At 36.2% G+C, this 21425-nt stretch overlaps 1 protein-coding gene across 3 annotated transcripts in view; it reads left to right on the top strand.

Moving 5' to 3' along the window:
• The window catches only part of LOC127879704 (protocadherin Fat 1-like), a 148872-nt gene that overhangs the window by 23336 nt on the left and 104111 nt on the right, over window positions 1-21425 (top strand). For all 3 annotated transcript variants that reach the window (XM_052426699.1, XM_052426700.1, XM_052426701.1), the window contains exon 3: window positions 922-1233. In XM_052426699.1, the coding sequence (XP_052282659.1) occupies window positions 922-1233 (312 nt within the window). The remainder of the gene's footprint in view (window positions 1-921; window positions 1234-21425) is intronic.

The following is a 21425-nucleotide window of genomic DNA, read 5'->3' as shown; positions in this document are numbered from 1 at the left end:
TGTTAACACTTTAGAAGTCACATTTTTTGTCCAATCTTCATGAAACTTGGTCAGAACATGTGTCCCAATAATATCTTGGAAGAGTTCGAAAATGGTTCCAGTTGAATGAAAAACATGGCCGCCAGGGGGCGTGGCAGTTTACCTTATATGGCTTTAGTGTATAGTAAAACCTTGTTAACACTCTAGAAGTCACATTTATTGTCCAATCTTCATGAAACTTAGTCAGAACATTTTTTCTAATGATATCTTGGATGAGTTTGAAAATGGTTCTGGTCTGTAGAAAAACATGGCTGCCAGGGGGCGGGGCAGTTTTCCTTTAATGGCTATAGTAAAACCTTGTTAACACTCTAGAAGTCACATTTTTTATCATTAATACTTCTCAGGTGAGCGACCAGGGCCACCATGGCACTCTTGTTTTTTATTAGTTCCAAGTTCAGAGTGTTTAAACAAATCAGTAACAATTGAAAATAGCCCAAAAGGCAACCTCGTCTTATAAATCAAGACAATTTACATCTGATGTCTTGAAGTAAATGAATCTTGCGAATATATCATTTATGCATACATTCTGCAAAGTACACAGTGTTGAAACAAATTGGTAATCTCACTATTAAAAAAAGCAAAAAAATCCCCCTGTAATGATGTGCTGTATTCAAGTTAATTAAACTTGCAAATGTGTCATTTGCCCCCTCCACCCCTACCCCCACCCACCTCCACCTCCCGTTAAATCAAGACATTTAAAACATAAATTTGATACATCATAAAATGACACATTGAAGTGCCCTCAAAAAGTTCATTTTATGAAAAATCATGAAAGTTCATGCTGACAAATATAAATGAGTTTTCAGTATGTAATTTAGTTAACAAAACTTGCCAGTATGGCAGAACTGGCAGTTATAAATAAACATGTATTTTCTTCACTAGGCACGATTTGCACGAGTCAAGTTCTGGACCGTGAGACAGCTACACACTACTGGCTGACTGTGTATGCCCAGGACCACGGACTGGTCCCGCTACACTCAAGAATCGAGGTCTACATCGAGGTCACTGATGTCAACGACCATATACCGCTGACTTTTGAACCAGTCTACTACGGGACGGTGTTCGAGAACGCAAACAACGGTTTTGTGACCCAGATACAGGCGTTCGATCTTGATAGGAATCTGAATCAGAGCCTGAAGTACGCGATCACACGATTCGACCCTCTGGAGTTCTTCCAAATTGATCCAGATACTGGTATGTTAGTTTTTAGTCAAAATGTTTGTACTGTTTTGTGCTGCAAGATTGATTGCTGTTAGAAATAGTGATCTTGTAGTTCAACTGCAAGGCTTGATGTGGAAATATTCTTCCATCACTCAAGAAGTTGTTGGGTCTTATAATGAGCGGCACTTTTAGAAAATGGGGCTTAATGCATGTGTGTAAAGTATTGTCCTAGATTAGCCTAGTTTAGATTAGTTTAGTCCACACAGGCTAATCTGAGAAGACACTTTCCATCTTGACTAGATTTGTTTCATAAAAGACTAAATGAAAAACTCCTTATATGCCGTAAGTGTTTTCCCTGACTAGCCTGCATGGACTGCACAGGCTAATCTGAAAAACATGATGTAGGTGCATTAAGACCAGTTTCTTATTATGCTGTCATGACATTGATGCGATTTGTACTGATACTTAGGAACAAATATTGACTGTATCTCTTTAATAATTCTGACTGAATCTGAGGGCAGTTGAGAGCACTGTGATATTGATGATATAGTGGCAATAAAACAGAAGATGAAGGAAAGATTGATCTGTTTTGGAGATATCAGATCTTCAGAAATCATAAAACTTTGCCATTTCTGTTGAAGCTTCTAACAAGCACAGGCAGTTGACTGATCTCTTATTAAAATTCCTTCACTTCATTAACCTTCTGGCACCCTGCTATTCCCCTTGGGGACTTACAAAAACCTGGTTTAATGCCCTCTGTGAATGTTGTCCATGTTTCAAAGGCTATTAATATTCCACTGGACTTGCAGAATGATATTCAGGGGTCTGTGAAAAGCTAGCCAACTTGTTAAGTGGCCCCTGGTCAGCTATAGGTTATGGGCAAGATACCATCAGAGTGCTGGACTTTTACAGCCCCTAAAGATTGTTCAGCAGACTTAATTGGCACCTAGAGGGTTGTTTGTTGTTCCCAAGCATGCAAGTGCAGTAATTTTCATAGGCTTCAAAAATTTGCTTTCCCTAAATTATATGGTTCAGTAATTAGTTGTGGATAGCAATTTTGTTTCCATACTTCTTGGGGGTTGAAATAGCCATGAACTAAAGTTGAGGAATGATTAGCAGGATTTTGTACCATTACTTTGGGCTATTTCTTTAGCACGAGGTATGTCAACAATTACTTTATCATCAAGAAGGAGATTGTTCACATCTTCTGCGTTCCTGTGACAACATATAATTATATCTTTACAGCATATTGCTGTCCCAATCAGCATAGTTAGTAGGATATCTTCTGCATTCCTGTGACATATAATTATATCTTTACAGCATATTGCTGTCCCAATCAGCATAGTTAGTAGGATATCTTCTGCGTTCCTGTGACATATAATTATATCTTTACAGCATATTGCTGCCCCAATCAGCATAGTTAGTAGGATATCTTCTGCATTCCTGTGACATATAATTATATCTTTACAGCATATTGCTGTCCCAATCAGCATAGTTAGTAGGATATCTTCTGCATTCCTGTGACATATAATTATATCTTTACAGCATATTGCTGTCCCAATCAGCATAGTTAGTAGGATATCTTCTGCATTCCTGTGACATATAATTATATCTTTACAGCATATTGCTGTCCCAATCAGCATAGTTAGTAGGATGATAATTAATACGAAGTTGTTCATTGATAATCTTAGTTAAGATGTTAAAAAGAATGACTATCTTGAACAGTACAACTATTTTGCAATAAACAACAGGGGTAGTATTTTGGAAACATCTTAAGTCATTTCTTAAATAATTTCACTTAAGTTCAAAATTACAATGTTTTGTATTCCTTTACTAAATAAGGAAACACATGTTTTTTGGTATTCCTAAAATAACATTGGCATCATGGTATTATTTAAATGTATATCTTGATGCCCAATCTATTGCAATATGAAATGAAACACTTAGGAAAATTTCCCAATTTAAGGATAAGAATACAATTTAACTTAAGATGCTTCTGGAATACCACCCCAGGCCAATTAATTGTAACAACATTGTTTGTTCACTAGAAAATTTCCATCTATCAGTTTGAATTAAAATCCTCGGCTCAATTAGTACATGTATCAAAACAGGACTGTATAAAGATACAGCGGCTATTAAAATGCTCCGTACTTCAATAATAGCCTGGCATAAGTTAGCTGCTATATAGGGGCATATTTGGTTCAACGAGTATGTTATCAGTAGCAACAAGAGTGACCTTTGTGGGGGGACAGCTAGATACATTAACATTTGTTGAAAGGGACTAAACAGCTCTGTAAATAAGTCACATTATTTGTACCAACGGATCCCAGTGTTTGGCTTGTGCTTTACAGGCTAAATTGTTTAATAGATATTCAAACAACTGCTATATAGACATGGCTGATGGCCTTACATTGACATAAACAAATGGGACAATCATGGTGCCAAGTCATATGGATCAATAGAAACATGAAAATCTATTATGTTTTTATAGTGATAGGCCTGAGTCGCGTTCTAAGAAACTGGGCATAATGCTTGTGCGTAAAGTGTCATCCCAGATTAGCCTGTGCAGTCCGCACATGCTAATCAGGAACGACTATTTCCGCTTTTATGGTATTTTCCTTACCGAAAATCAAGTTTAAGGCGGAAAGTGTCGTTCCTGATTAGCCTGTGTGGAGTGCACAGGCTAATCTGGGATGACACTATGCACATGAATTATGCCCAGTTTTCTCAGAACACGACTAGGCCTGTCAGTACGAGGTTACCCTTAAATGACATGTTTCCTCTAACGTCAATAATGCTTCTACAGATACTTTGTTGGATCAAATGCAAATGTGCACGCTGGTCAGAAGCTATGCTGGCCGCATGGATCAAATGCAAATGTGCACGCTGGTCAGATGCTATGCTGGCGGCATGGATGAAATGCAAATGTGCACGCTTGTCAGAAGCTAATTTGCTGGCCACATGGATGAAATGCAAATGTTATGCTGGTCAGATGCTATGCTGGCCGCATGGATCAAATGCAAATGTGCCCGCTGGTCAGATGCTATGCTGGCCGCATGGATCAAATGCAAATGTGCACACTGGTCAGAAGCTATGCTGGCCGCATGGATCAAATGCAAATGTGCACGCTGGTCAGAAGCTAAGCTGGATGCATGGATCAAATGCAAATGTGCACGCTGGTCAGGAGCTATGCTGGACGCATGGATCAAATGCAAATGTGCACGCTGGTCAGAAGCTATGCTGGCTGCATGGATCAAATGCAAATGTGCACCCTGGTCAGAAGCTATGTTGGCCGCATGGATCAAATGCAAATGTGCACGCTGGTCAGGAGCTATGCTGGCCGCATGAATCAAATGCAAATGTGCACGCTGGTCAGAAGCTATGCTGGCTGCATGGATCAAATGCAAATGTGCACGCTGGTCAGAAGCTATGCTGGCCGCATGGATCAAATGCAAATGTGCATGCTGGTTAGAAGCTATGCTGGACGCATGGATCAAATGCAAATGTGCACACTGGTCAGAAGCTATGCTGGACGCATACTTCATAAGGCCTATTTTTGCATGATGCGGCTCATTTGTTATTTAACTTTTGTCACTGCATAAATACTGGAAGACAAACTGGTGCTATTAAAAACTTAAATTCTTCTACGGACAGGGCAAATATGACTTGCCATATAATTATTATAAAAGAGTTTATAATGATTATGTTTTTCGTCTTTTGTTACCCCTCCATTATATACGTTGTCAGTTGTAATTGTATTTCAAATGAAATATGATAATTAGCTCTTTGATGGATACCTGTCACATTCAAAGAAAACTGTTTGAATGAATCGACTTTCTGACTCTTTTGTCTATGAAAGCTCTGGGATAATGATTTCCACAGATTCAGTTATGATTTTGTTTTGCACAATGCCTGACACACAATGTTGATTGATGCTTTCAACAAGCAGCTACCGGCAGTCTACATACATGCTAAATTAGTATCCATTGAGGTTTTGACAATAATAATTCTGCATTTAATTGTACTATACTTTACATATTTGTTCAGTATTATCAGCATATAGATATTATATACTAGTAACAGTTGAAGACTGTTTGCGAATCAAGAGTTGATTGTGAAAGTGCTTTAGTTAGCACTTAAAATCCTAAAGATATACATGTAAATTTCATTTATAAAGTGAACATTTTGCTTGTACTTTAACAACATAGCCTAACTATAAGTGTATCCTAACTTTTGTTTAATCAAATCTAAGTTGTGTATATAGTCAACCTAACCTAGGGCACACTGTCACGTTATTAAGTCAGACCAGCAATGATTGATTACAAAATCTACAAGGCAGTAACAAGGCATTGATAAACTTTCATAGAATATCCTTTGAGTAGATTTTCAGTTACATTCATTATTTATTTTTGCCTTCAATCCTTATCAAATGCATTTGTTGAGGTGTCTTTGAGTTACAAAATTCATTCATTCAATTCATTCTTTCATTCATAAAATTCATCCTTTCATTCACAAAATTATTATAATCTTTCACTGAAATTCATTGACCTTTAAAAATGTACAACTGCATCAAAACTTGAACTTTCTACTTAGTGTATGAATGAGTCACATAGGTGCAAGCAACGCCTTTTCTTGTTTCATTCTGTCTGTCTGCCAACACAGGTGCAGTTTGTTTGAAAATCAATGACAAACTGAAATTTGGAAGAAAATCGTCATGCACTTCAGTTCTTCCTGCATCTATCTGTCAACATCAAAGTAAACATTTGGGATTGCTTAGCCATGGTTCACATGACATGAACAAGTCAACATTAAAGTTTTGCTTGATAGGTTGCATATCAATTATACAATTATTTAAAACAAGAAAGGGTACTATAATATCGCAAAGACAGGACTTTTCATTGTATTACTGATATAAAAGGTACTGCACTGGTGATAGTTATACAAGTCTTACAGCATTTCGAAATGAGGTTAGAAAGTACAGGATATAGAGTCCATAATGCATAATCCATTACTTGCAGACAAAGCTGACTCTTGTAGTGCAAGAAGTGTTTTATAATGGAAGGGTAAGAATCCGCGCCCAGCGTTCACAAAACATTCTTACATTTGTTTTCTATTGCTTTTAACATAGATTTTTATTTTGTTGTTGTTGATTTTGGTAATGTGATGTTCACAAAAAATCAATTTCAGGAATGAAGACCGATTATGCCAAACTGACAACGATGGTTGGCATCCTCATTACAAACGCATATTAAATCAATGCAATTAAAATAAAACTTCAATAATGCTTCTACAGATACTTTGTTGGATCAAATGCAAATGTGCACGCTGGTCAGAAGCTATGCTGGCCGCATGGATAAAATGCAAATGTGCACGCTGGTCAGATGCTTTGCTGGCGGCATGGATGAAATGCAAATGTGCACACTTGTCAGAAGCTATGCTGGCCACATGGATGAAATGCAAATGTTATGCTGGTCAGATGCTATGCTGGCCGCATGGATCAAATGCAAATGTGCCCGCTGGTCAGATGCTATGCTGGCCGCATGGATCAAATGCAAATGTGCACACTGGTCAGGAGCTATGCTGGCCGCATGGATCAAATGCAAATGTGCACGCTGGTCAGAAGCTATGCTGGCCGCATGGATCAAATGCAAATGTGCACGCTGGTCAGAAGCTATGCTGGCCGCATGGATCAAATGCAAATGTGCACGCTGGTCAGAAGCTATGCTGGCGGCATGGATCAAATGCAAATGTGCACGCTGGTCAGGAGCTATGCTGGCGGCATGGATCAAATGCAAATGTGCACGCTGGTCAGGAGCTATGCTGGACGTATGGATCAAATGCAAATGTGCACGCTGGTCAGAAGCTATACTGGCGGCATAGATCAAATGCAAATGTGCACGCTGGTCAGGAGCCATGCAGGCCGCATGGATCAAATGCAAATGTGCACGCTGGTTAGAAGCTATGCTGACTGCATGGATCAAATGCAAATGTGCACGCTGGTCAGAAGCTATGCTGGGCGCATGGATCAAATGCAAATGTGCACGCTGGTCAGAAGCTATGCTGGCCGCATGGATCAAATGCAAATGTGCACGCTGGTCAGAAGCTATGCTGGCCACATGGATCAAATGCAAATGTGCACGCTGGTCAGAAGCTATGCTAAACGCATGGATCAAATGCAAATGTGCATGCTGGTCAGGAGCTATGCTGGCCGCATGGATCAAATGCAAATGTGCACGCTGGTCAGAAGCTATGCTGGCCGCATGGATCAAATGCAAATGTGCACGCTGGTCAGAAGCTAAGCTGGATGTATGAATGAGTCACATAGGTGCAAGCAACGCCTTTTCTTGTTTCATTCTGTCTGTCTGCCAACACAGGTGCAGTTTGTTTGAAAATCAATGACAAACTGAAATTTGGAAGAAAATCGTCATGCACTTCAGTTCTTCCTGCATCTATCTGTCAACATCAAAGTAAACATTTGGGATTGCTTAGCCATGGTTCACATGACATGAACAAGTCAACATTAAAGTTTTGCTTGATAGGTTGCATATCAATTATGCAATTATTTAAAACAAGAAAGGGTACTATAATATCGCAAAGACAGGACTTTTCATTGTATTACTGATATAAAAGGTACTGCACTGGTGATAGTTATACAAGTCTTACAGCATTTCGAAATGAGGTTAGAAAGTACAGGATATAGAGTCCATAATGCATAATCCATTACTTGCAGACAAAGCTGACTCTTGTAGTGCAAGAAGTGTTTTATAATGGAAGGGTAAGAATCCGCGCCCAGCGTTCACAAAACATTCTTACATTTGTTTTCTATTGCTTTTAACATAGATTTTTATTTTGTTGTTGATTTTGGTAATGTGATGTTCACAAAAAATCAATTTCAGGAATGAAGACCGATTATGCCAAACTGACAACGATGGTTGGCATCCTCATTACAAACGCATATTAAATCAATGCAATTAAAATAAAACTTAAAAAAAATAAAATGGTTTTAATTGCTAATAAAAAGTTTTGTGAACACAGTTACAGGTAAACTCAAGGGACATACCCATTGCATACATTTGGTGACATCCCAAGGTCAAGGGTCAAACTCTGCCAATGATATTATATGCCTGATTATATATCTCTGACCAAACATAGATGCATTTGAAAGTTGTGAACCAGCGATTTTCCTCCTTCTTTATAAAGTACCGGTAAACGGTACTTTCCCAATCAAGCAAAAATTCCCAAATTCCCAATCGGCATCTGAAAAAATCCCAATTGTCGTCCGAATTTTTTCTCAAAACGACCGAAAGTTTCGTAACAAAACCCAACTTTCGGCGCGCGAACAAAGAAAATCGTAAAGTTGTGTGTAACCACGCGCTCGATTAATTTCGGGTTTTATTATTCAGCGCGTGCAATCAATAGAGTCGTTACTGTTTCCGGTTCTTTTGTCAGGCAGCCAGCGTACTGTTTTACGTCGGTTTGTAACCTTGCCTCTGTGGAAAGGGTGTTCAGTCTAATGAACAATCGGAACACGACACATTGACAGCACTAATGATGCTGTGCAGAGAGGGATGCCAGCAACTGATAGATGATCAAACATCAAAGATTGTAAAAATTAAAAAATTAAAAAAGAAATGAAAGACAGAGACATTGCTTTACAAGAGATTAAAACAACTTGTAATTGATTTTGTTTGTTCTTTATAATATTTTGTCATTTATTTCAACTTTATTACTTAATGGTCATTAAGGCATGCCTGCAAATGATTATTTTAATGGGTATGTTCAATTAAGTATGAACTGTATGATGTATTCAATAAGACCGAAACTTCACGACGTGATTTTCCCAATTAAATTTTCACGACTCGATTTTTCCCAATTTTGAGGTTTTCACGTCTCAAATTTTCCCAATTGGACCGGTACAGGTACTTTTCCCAATTGGACAAGGAAAATCGCTGGTGAACATAATCAATGAAGGATTTGTTGAACATGTATGTGGGTGTAAAGAAATCCTCACTGTCTGCCATTGAAGCAATTGAATTTTGATAGTGCTGTTGGTTTTAATGAAGTGTTGCGACCTAGGGGGTAGTAATTTATCAGGAGTAGAAATCTGGGGTTACCTCAGGTGACATTAACACCTTAAACTATTGACAACAATATGCCTTTATTCCTGATATTGACAGTGAAATTATGGTCTATATTCAGGCCTTCAAAGTTACAATATTACAAAGTTTTATCTGTTAATACATCACATACAATTGTTTGTGTAATTATGTGTAATTATATTTAAGCTATAAATTCTTCTAAGCATGCTAGCAAAATAAAACATATTGAACAAATGTCCTGAAAACTTGTGGTCTTTTGAATTGTTCTTATACGTTGAATGTGCAATAGTAAAAAACAAGAACAATTTCAGTCAATATATCATAACAGTTCGCTTGCAGAAGAACAATAAACTTAAAACCAGTCACTATGTGATTGTGGTCATAAAATAAATGTTAATATATCTATATCAATTTTTTGTGTGCATGTTTTTAGGAAACTGCATTTGAATATATATTTATTTTGGTCCTTGTATTTGATGTGCACTTGGGTGGTCTTGTAATATGGATGATCCAACAATAGATATTCAAGATCAACATCGTGACATCTGACATTGAAATGCTTTTTGTGTTCGTTTGTATATCTAATACTTAACATCAGCAAGTTGTAACAAAGTATTTTTGTCATGATGGTGATTTATTATGTTTGCCTAATGGTTTAAGTTGCGGGTTAATTTATAGAAATATGCAAATGTTTTGTATATTTTTGATTTATTATATTAAAAATGTTCTAAATTTAGAAAAAAAAACCCTCTTAAATACTATTATCTGTGTGATGCAAACTTCATTGCTTTGATAAAGGCACATTTTAAGAAACAAATTATTTTACAGAATTTTGATATCAGTAGATCTCACTGTTACATGTATAAACCAGGAAATTGTGCAGCTATCACATGAAATCTGGATATGAAACAATCTGAAATCATAAAATCTGTTTTCACATTTAATTTTCTGTAAAAGAATAACAAATTCATTTTTTCTGGGATAACAAATCATGGAAACTGCTATTAAGATTGTTGATTTGTCAGGTAGATATGAAATCTGCTAAAACAATTATAGACAGTGCTACTTTTGGCTGTGTTTTTCCAAGGGGATGTAAAGTCAGCAAGGGACAGATAAGTGCTTATAAGAGGGAAGATAATGATGTATCCTCAAATTACAGCAGGTTATAGAGTCCCAACAATGCTCATGCTATGTACAGTCTACTCTCGTTATCTCGAAGTGGGCGGGAACAAAAAAAAATTTGAGATAACGAGAGCTCAAGATATTCGATTAGGCATTTTCAAAGAAAAAATGAGACAAAATTTACCTTGTTTTTAACATCTAAATACCTGCTAAGAGGTCTAACTGAAGCCGTCACCGTGCGGCATAATACTCACAACAGCGTTTTAATTACAGTATGAGATTTAATGCATTTTCTTACAATTCTTTGATGTTAAAAAAATACTGAACTGTACATGTACATTTTGTAATGTTGTTTGTAAAAACAATTAGTCTTTCGGCAGGCTGTGTATTAATTGCAGTTAATTGCAGTTAAAGTGACAGGCCTTACTCAAGTGTTAATGGCTAACGACATTAGACATGTGTTGTCATTGATGCAATTAACGGATCAATTATCTACCGCACAGTATCGGGAGCAGTCGGGCGAAGCTGGACGGTGAAGTATCAAAGAAACAATTTCTCACCTTTGCTGACACTGAGACAGTTATTCGCACTTGAGATAAACCACAGTAAAAACATGTAAGATCGGGACTCGGGACAAATTTTTATATCAAGATATCAAATTATTTGAGATAACGAAAATCGAGATATGCGATGTTTATTAATATAGATTAAGAAGGAAAAAAGTTGGGACATTGAGCTTACCTCAACATATCGAGTAAATCGAGATATGCGATGTTGAGAAAACGAGAGTAGACTGTATTTGAAAACCCAAACCAAGTGCATTTTTTTACTTGTGTTACTTATGTTCTGTATTCTGATAAAACGAATGTTCAGTTTTGGTTGCCAGTCTTGACCCTGACTCTTATTTGTTTCTTCTTGACCAACATATTTTTGGGACCAAATAAAACTCTTTTTCTTCGCCCCAATAAATATTATGTTTGATACGATTCAACAATAATTCTGTTGGGTAACCAATGTTCCAAAGTACATGTTTATGCGATGAAAGAATGAATTTTGTTCAACTTCCTTTGTGCAGAATTATGTCTTGAAGAATGTTGTGTTTTACACAAAGAGACCCCATGTAGACTCTGCTGATGTTCTAGAAGACATTTTTCAAGAGCTCAACAGTGATATATCATTGACTGCCTTTGATGATGTATCCCCTGTAGCAATCTTCCAATTATCTTTCCTTATCTGACACATCAATGTTTCTTTCAGGCTAAATCATTCTTTGAATTACAGTTTCATGCACTGTTGTTATTTTAAGTGTTTTATTATTATGCCACCAAATCTAAGATGGCATACATATTGGTTTTCCAAGATCAGTAGTTTTGTCCAGTAAGCGCAGTGGTTGGTACACGCACTTCTCACCTAGGCGACCCCGGGGGTCAATCCCCATTCCTGGAAGCATGAGAGTTTGGTTGGTGGTCACCATACCAGACAGGCGTGGTTTCCTCCGATGGCTCCTGCTTCCCCACACAACAGTGAGTTTAGTAAGTTAACTAAGTAGGAGTGCTGGGACACATCCAGCTCCACACATAAGCCTTAGGAGGCGTGAAAGGACCTTATCAACTTTGAAATACACACTCACACAGTCTGGGGCTGAGGAGTGGTTGGTACATGCAATTCTCATCTATGTGACCCATTATATCTCTGCCAAGTTTGTTAACCAGTCTATTCACTTGTGGAGTTATGGCCCTTGAATTATCTCAATTGTGGTTCATTGATTTTTGCTGTTTTAAGAAGAATACTTGTTATCTGATCTTGGCCCAACTGCATGAACAATTTTATTTGTGAGTGTTATCGGTATATATTTTAAACATTACTATTTATTTATTAACAATTAAGGACAATTTTAACATTACAAAGTGTTGGATTCAAGAGGTTTGATATAAACAACATTTTAAGTATGCTTTAATTTCAAAACATGTCTATAGGTGGTGATCTGGTGGAGGCAAGAAGAGTGCCTCTTTAGATTTTATTGGCATAAAAAATGCTACAGGCCAAAGTAATGGTTCACTGCCACTAGATTTCATGCATGTAATCATCAGCAATAACAACCAGGTAGAGCAGTTAGTGCTTAAATCTGCGAACAATTTCTAAAACACAAGAAGCAGAGGTATTCACTAATTTGTGTTTGTTTCCACGCTTATTTATTAAGGTGCATAAGCATAAAATAATTGTTTGCATTAAAGCAATGTTGATACTTTTTATATGTTACAGAACAATGTGTATTGAAACTGCAGAAAGTGTGCTATAAAGCCTCAACAGTTTATATAAATGAGCCACACACTGGGAAAACAGGGCTTAATGCATGTTCGTAAACTCAAAAGATAATCTGGGACAATTCTTTCTGCCTAGACGTGATTTTCCGCTACAAGATATTTCCTTTTCACGAAAAACTCCATGAAAGACCAAATTATCATCCCTAATTAGCCTGGACTGACTGGTCAGGCTTATCTGGGACATACATAACAAACATGCATTACGCCTGAGTTCACCTCAAATTATTCAGATTGGTTCATTGATTTGGCATAGTACAGAATGAATCATTCTGAATCAGGGCCCATATCTGTCAAATCCACGGCCGAAATTCGGCCGCATTCCCCCCCTGAAAAGTATACTTTTTCCCCTTTTTGGGGGGAAAAATTCCCCCTTAAAAATTTTTCTTTTATTTTTTATTTTTATATAGATAGATGTCTCATGATTATTATATCTCAATTCTATTTTAATTTAATCTTGTCAAACATACTAAATTATGAAATAAGCAATGAATATAGTGCAAACATGTACAAATGTAATAATTAGATAGTAAGTAAAAAATCCCCCCAAAAGGGAAAACGCCGTGAAAATTCCCCCTGCTATGGGTAGCGACCCGCTTCCCCTAAAATGGATTAAGGGCCCTGTGAATAATAGCATTTTTTTTTTAATTACTTGTTTACAACCTTTAAATTGCCAGTCAGCAGCTTTGATATTGTTTATTCATCATTATCATTTTTTATGTGTTTTTGTGTCCTAGACTATATCTTCAAAAATTCTCTGTTTTTCACTTCGCCTCAGCAAGCGCTGATTTTCCTAATTCCTGATGTTTTTATGGCACAAAATCTTGCTTCTGTAATGTTTGAGCAGTCTCAAAACCCCCAATTTATGTTTTAAAGCTATTGTTAACAAAATAGACCATCTAAATTGTGACAATTTGGAGTGTCAAAAAAATTCAAGATACTGGTATCTCTCAGTCAATGATTATTGATCACAATGAGATGGGATGAAAGACAATGGTGCTGTCAGGAGTGATTGACTGTAGGTTACATACAACCAGAAGATTGGATCAGTTTCAGATTACTCTGCACTTAGTTTGAAGTACTTACGCCCAAATAAATCTGAAAAAAAGAAGAAATAATGGCTTCCATGTGTTGTCTTTAGAACTGACACTGTTTGTTTTTGTTTGAAGTGAAGACATATTTTTTATGAATTACTTTTATAAATATATTTAAACACAGATTTTGTGTTTTTATACTCCCCCCAAAAATTTTGGGGGGAGCATATAGTCGCTGCTTCGTGTGTCTGTCCGTGTGTCTGTGTGTCCGTCCGTGCACAATTTTTGTCCGGGCTATTTCTCAGCAACTAATTACCGGAATTCAATGAAACTTTATGGGAAGCTTCAATACCAAGAGGAGATGTGCATATTATCAGCGGGTTCAGGTTGGATGATTTTTCACAGAATTATGGCCCTTTGAAATTTTCCATTAACTGTACATATAGTGCAATTCTTGTCCGGGCTATTTCTCAGCAACTAATGACAGGAATTAAATGAAACTTTATGGTAAGCTTATTTACCAAGGGGAGATGTGCATATTATCAGCGGGTTCTGGTCGGATGATATGTCACCGAGCTATGGCCCTTTGAAATTTTATATAAAAAATTATTGTCCCCCCAACTACTGTGCCCTCAAGACGTTTCCTTTTATCTGAATATATATTGCAAGATATGTGACAAAAAAAACTTTGGGGAGCATCACCCGTCTCCGACGGTTTCTTGTTTCAATGAAGTTAAGATGTCGAGATGTAAGCAAAGTTCTATATAGTGTCCCATGCTTGGCAATTCTCATCATTACACTTTTTGTATGCCCCCGGATCGAATGATTGGGGGTATATTGATTTTGGCCTGTCTGTCTGTCATTGTATGTGTGTGTCTGTGGGTCTGTCCCAAAACTTTAACGTTGGTCATAACTTTTGCAATATTGAAGATAGCAACTTGATATTTGGCATGCATGTTTATTTCATGGAGCTGCACAGTTTGAGCGGTGAAAGGTCAAGGTCATCCTTCAAGGTCAAAGGTCAAATATATGGCTTCAAAGCGCCGCAGTAGGGGGCATTGTGTTTCACAAACACAGCTCTTGTTTAAGTTAAGTATGATATTACAAAGAACTGATATAGGAAACACAATTTGGCTATGAGATCATAATGAGATACAGGATGTTTAGTTTGAATGGTAAAGATGACGTTGTTGAGATTTGAAGAAAAAAACAACACTACCTTAAGTTGAATAAACTGGAACATTCCAAATAAAAGAAGTTCTATATTTTGACATGATTTGCAAATTGAACTTTTCATTTTCTTGAAATGAAATCATGAACCAGAACCAGATGGTCCGGTATATATCACATATATATTGACATAAAAATGATATCTTTTTTCATTCAGGCATAACACTAAGAAGTGAGAAAAACAGGATCATATGTGGGTTTATCAAGACCTAAAATCTGGAAATCCCATCAAATTTTCAATCTTTCTCCCCAAATTTTCTGTGGCATTTACATCTTGCATTTGTTTTTCATCTGAAATTACTTGCATGGCATGTAATAATAAATTGTTTTCATCATCAAAGAAATTCCTCATTATATTAGTAAACTCTAGGTAATTTGTAGACAAATGGAATATTTTTGCAATATTTTTATGTGCATTATAAGTACACATTGGTTCATATTCACACTGTTATATATGATTAACATAACATAACACATTTCTGCAGTAGATTTGATTATAATGATATGGTGGACAGAATTTTTAAAGCAGCAAATAAAGATTAGCCGGGCTCTGTGAAAAAGGGGTTTTAATGCATATGCATAGAGTGCCATCCCTGATTTATCTTATCTGGGACAACACTTTCTGCCTAAACTGAATTTTTGCTAAGAAGAGACTTTCTTTAATTGAATGAAGATATTGAATCAATTGCATTTTCATGAATGAAGAGTTTTAAATTGGCAACATCTTGCACATTACTTTTAGTGCTTCATAAATGCAAATTGCATTATGCTGGGCACAACAAACATATAAAGGTAGCTGCGTTAGTCACGGGTTAGTTGCCGGGTTAGTTGCCAGGCTGGATCGCTTTGAAGACTGACATACCTGATTGAGAGTTGTTGAGATGTGATTTGAAATCTACTGATCCAATTATAGCCTGAGAGGTCAAGAAATAAATTGTGAAACAGCTTTAAATGATTAGATCTTCTCTATTGGAGAGTTTTTGTTCAGACCACACATGTGCACAGTAAGACAATGTATGGTGTTTTTGTCCTTCTTTGTTGTTGTAAAGTCTTGCTGTCATTTAAATAATGGGTCTTGCTGACACTTAAATAATGGATTTGTTTTCTGTGAAGATTTGCTTTGTTTTCAAATTCAGACTCAGTCCTCCTCCTCCTCCTCCTCTTTCTAATCCTCCTCTTCATTGTCCTCTTCATCCTCCTCCTCCTCCTTTTCCTCGTCCTCCTTTTCCTTGTCCTCCTCCTTGTCATTGTCCTCCTCCTGCTCCTCTCCCTCCCCTCGTCCTTCTACTCGTACTCCTCCTAATCCACTTCCATGTCCTCCTCCTCCTCCTCATCATCATCATCACTCTATACATCAGCATGAAGTTGAAAAACAGCCTCCTTATCACTTTTGGAAATTTTGAAATTGGAAATCATTATCATCACTATCTGCAAATTGTCAATAGTTTTCAAATAATCACGAGCCTTTACAAATTTTAATTGAAAAGTAAAAACTCAAACCTTAAAGTAACAATCACGCTAAAAAATATCGAATATTTCGTTAAATAAAGTTAACCCATTAAAAAATCAATGTTCCTTTTAGCAAAATGCAAAATTTCAACGTTAGATGTTGTCTGGAAGAATTGATTTAACGAGATACAAAATGCTCGTTTTTATTTTTTTGTGGCCACAAATAATTCCATTTATATCTCCCGTGAAATATCCGAACATTTACGGGCGAACACGAGATTGGATACGGTAAGTGTCGGAAGCATGACGTAGCTCTCATGAAAATCTTTCTGTGAAATCCAAATGAATTCTGGGTAACTGGAACTTAGCGAATGCGAAAATGGCTTGTATAAATTATGCAAATGAACGCAACCCGAATGAATCCGATCCTGACTCGAAAGCGAAAGTAGATTACATCGTGGAACGATATTTAGATGCTTAAAACTTGCTGAATGCTTGTAATATAACGTTTTTACATCAATGTTACTTGTTTTTAGGGTCTTCCTATTGTAATTAACCATCGTATGGTACTACTTGTTGTCGAATGTTTTTATATAGCATATTATACAGTAGCCGTATGTATTGGTGAGCGTGATAGTGACTTTAAACTAGCTGTTCTGTTTTGTAATGCAAACATTTTTGTGATGATAGTGAAAGAGGTCCTGTATTCATGAGCCACCTGTGTCCATATTGCTACTGTTGTAAACATGGCTTATCAGGCAGCGCTTTGTTTGAAAATGACCATTTAAGGAGTGCTTCACATGACTTCAAGGAATTAAGGTGTTAAGAAGAGATTAGATAAAGCCTGTCAAAAATTGCTTTTATTGTGTCTTTTAATTTTGACAGATGAATGGTGTCTTATTTAATTAATCGGATTTAGTCATTTTTTTGTTTGCTTTGCACAACTCAGAGCAAATTAAACAAGATGCAAGTATCAATACATTTAGTTATTCTGGTTTTGAGTTGGTGATGCGTTTAGATAGCATGGATGATAATTTGATTTTTTTTTTTAAGGAAATGTTAGCGTTTCATATTCAACACCTAGCCAGATTTGTTTGCATGAAATGTAATAAAAGTTTACTCGCAAACTGTTATTTATAAAGACCTTAGATGCTTTCATTTCAGTGTCTACAAGCTGGCGCGCCATACTGACTAAATGAAACAATATACCCTTATAATTGTTATACATAGCCTACATTCACATGACATTGTATATAGATTTATTTTATGTATAGACCTGATGGTTTAAATGCCACTATTCATTTTACTTTTTGGTATACATTTGTCGAGCCTGTGACATTTACTATCATTAAAAAAAAAACTAAAAAAAACACAACCTACTTGTGTCAACCTTCATCTGTGTGCATTGTCTATTAAAAAGTCAAATTTTCTTTCTATTCCTAGTTTATGTTATCATCTGAGTGGGGCCTATGTTAAAGCGGGTATATACGATTTTTATATGTGCTGAATTGTAAAATATTGATACAAATATGTTATAATAACACACACTATGCAAGAAAAATGATACATTTAAGACAAATTTCATAAAATACAGCAAATACAAATTAGCGCCCCGAGCCGATTGTGACGAAGATAATTCGTAATTATTTTCCTACAATAACCGACGCATTCGTCTTTTTTGTAAGTGTTCATGTGTCGTATGAATTGATATCGCTGCAGAAATTTCAAATGAACCGTTAAACTAAATTTAGATTCACATCGTACATGCATGATATATATGCTGGCGAATTCGGCTGTACAGCCTTTTTCGATTTCAGAATTAAATATCTGGCTTATTTAGCATTTTTCGACACATGTTCTTCTTAACTTTTATTTTAGTTTATATTGAAATATATGTATAATAAGTTTTTTACACATTTTATATTTATTACTAAATATTTGACAAGATCGTATATACCCGCTTTAATCATTGCAGATAAAGAATTGCTTTGTATGGGTTATGAAAAGAAACTGTGTCACCAATGTTTGTTTAAAATTGCAGAGCAAACATTAATTTGTCCCCTGCACCGGCATGTTTTTTTGTTTGTTGAACAGTTCAGTGACATAAGAAAAAACAACACAAAACAAACTAAAAACTTGCAATATCATCATTAATTAACTTTTTAGTGTTTATGAGACCTTAGATAAAAAATATTATGAAATGGATTGAAATATATTTAGTTAACTTGATTGTTCATTTGATTGTGTAATAGGTCTGTTGAATATAAGGCTGATTTGTTAGTTTTAATCTGCAGGATTAAACGAACAATTGGCCCCATACTACTCAGTCACACTCTCAGAATGTATGTTTCATTAAATTTAAGACCCATACTGGTAAGTTTAGCAGCATTATAAATTTGGAAGATGGAATAATTCAGATTAAGGGGTAATTTATCAATCTTTGCATTAAAGATAACTGTAGGAAAATTAATCATTTCAAAGCACTTTACGCTGTAACTCATTTCTGATTGAATATGAGACATGTCAGGGAATATAGATTTATGTCATATCCAGCTAGCATAGCTCCAGACCAGCCTGCACATTAGTGCAGTTAGAAGCTACCCTGTCCCTTAATAAGACCACGAAACCTTGCATGACTTTATAACAGACAGCATAGCTCCTGACCAGACTACTGGCAACTTTTGGTATCAGACCCATTTGTTTTAAAGACAAATTTATTTATTTTTTGAACTGTCTGCTTACAGATGAATGAAAAAAGTAAACCCCCTAACAATATGTGCAAAATAGTAACTTTGCTAAGTATTAAATTATAACAATGATTGCTATGGAAAATAGGGCTGTTTTTTTTTGTCACAAATCATGTAGTCTGCCAAATAAGCGAATGGCTACAAATTGACCTATTTGGCCACAGAAAATTATATTTGACTACAACTGCTTCTTCATTAAAACATAAAAAGCCAAAAATAGAAGAATTTGCCATAGCAAGGTGAATTTGGCTAAAGAAATTTTTGAGCCAATGGGAAGCCCTGCTGTATGTCACAATGTATGGCGTACCTATATATGTATACTTTCAAATGACTGTTAACATTTATGAGAAATATAGCTGGAAGACGTTCTTTGTTACAAGAATATAAAACAAGCAAAAAACATAATTGATGATAACTAAATGCATTGTTAATGAATCAAACTAAGTTTACGTGCTCTTTACTTTTTGTTATACGAATGCAATAAAGATTCGCTTTGCACACACTAATTAACTGAATGAAATTAAAATGCAATGATAGCTGAAGAGGTAAAACTAATTAATGTCTTAACAACTTCTACTCAAAATTGTTTGTTACGTAATACTAACTTATAATTATGTAAATGAGCGAAATTTGGCCTGTTGTTATGACAAAAACCTTTTGATCTGGTAATAATTGCATTAAGGCAAAGCGTGAAACAAATCATGTGCAATATTCAGTGTCTGGTAACTCTACAAAGACAATACCGTATTTTACCATGTATAACGCGCTACCATGTATAACGCGCATGCGATTTTTTAAAGCCAAAATGGAGAAAAAAAGAATTCAAGACCAAAAACCCGAAAATTTGGCCGAAAATGGCCGCCATTCTTATATTGCGCAATCATTTAATCTGAGTTTTTCGGGCGCTTAATTTTTTGTTTTAAAGTAGGGAGCGTTTTTACGATCAGGAGCACGGGTTGCATAGCACTATATTTTTTGATAATTTTTAAGATTATTCTCTCGTGAACACCGATATGTCCTTATTGCTGCGCACTGCGCGTGTTTTTTCAAGACCCCTGCGCGTTAAATTCGAACCACCATTACCTTTTACTCACATTTGAACAGTGTAACATTTTCATTACCTGCCGCTCACAACATCGTATGACATCTTCTTCTGCAGACCCGCAACAACGCAATGTCCAATTTTACGCAAATCGTCCGTGGATCCCATTTTATTTTTCATTGACTTAAATATTTCCCCATTAAGAGATGCTCCCCATTAAATCCAGTTTGACCCGGTATTTCGCGCCTTCACTGCGTCTAGTTGATATTATAGTGAGACAAACAATACACCCGAACGCTCAATTCCATACAGTTGGCGTTATTGGCGTAAAGCCAATTGACAAATATCATTTGTTTGTCTCTATTGAAAGAAAATAAAACGAGTCTATATCTCTATTGTTGGTTTGTAACCTACATAGTATACTCGCACAGTAGCATATTTATGCAGAGATCAGAAAATGATTGATAAACGTATTCGTCGTTTCAATGCTTAGGGCCGAGTAATTTCGGCAAATCGGAACTCAACCTACGTAATACACTTGCTCAATTAACCGTTGAACTCCACCTCCGTTCTCTTCAAAAGGTTCGAAGGCGGAGCTTTGCACGTGCTATTATTTAATTGGACGATTGCCATTGAGGAACAAACACACAATTGGTTTGGCATGTTGATTGCTAGACAAAGGAAGCCAATTTTGTCGGCGAGAAACTTGTCGCTTTATTGCTTCAGACAGGAAGCGGCTTTCCTTTGATGACGTCAAACTGTCAATTCACATAGAGTGCAAATTTTCGGAATTGCTAACATTAAACTAAAGCAAAAGCAAAGTTGAAAAATATGATTGAAATAATTAGCCTCAGTTCAAATAAGACGTTTTGCATTGTAAATCAACGAGTTTTCATGACAACAAAAACTTTAACAAACAATACCGCGACGCACGGGGATCGATATAGCTCGATGAACAATCAATGAAGAAGTGAGAAAACACCAACAAAGACATTTTTTTCATCTTTTAATTTTTGTCAAAACTGTTACTACCCCGTTCATTCCTAACCTTTCCCGCTATATGTTGTTTCGACAACGGCCCCTTCAGTCTATAACATTATAGGGTGTAGTTTTCTGCAATAACAAAAATGGCGGCGATTGTGAAGATTTACGATTATGAAATGGATTTTTTGCAATTTAGC

The sequence above is a fragment of the Dreissena polymorpha genome, chromosome 4, assembly GCF_020536995.1.
Source record: "Dreissena polymorpha isolate Duluth1 chromosome 4, UMN_Dpol_1.0, whole genome shotgun sequence".
Lineage (NCBI taxonomy): Eukaryota > Metazoa > Mollusca > Bivalvia > Myida > Dreissenidae > Dreissena > Dreissena polymorpha.
This window is presented reverse-complemented; position numbering and strand designations above follow the sequence as displayed.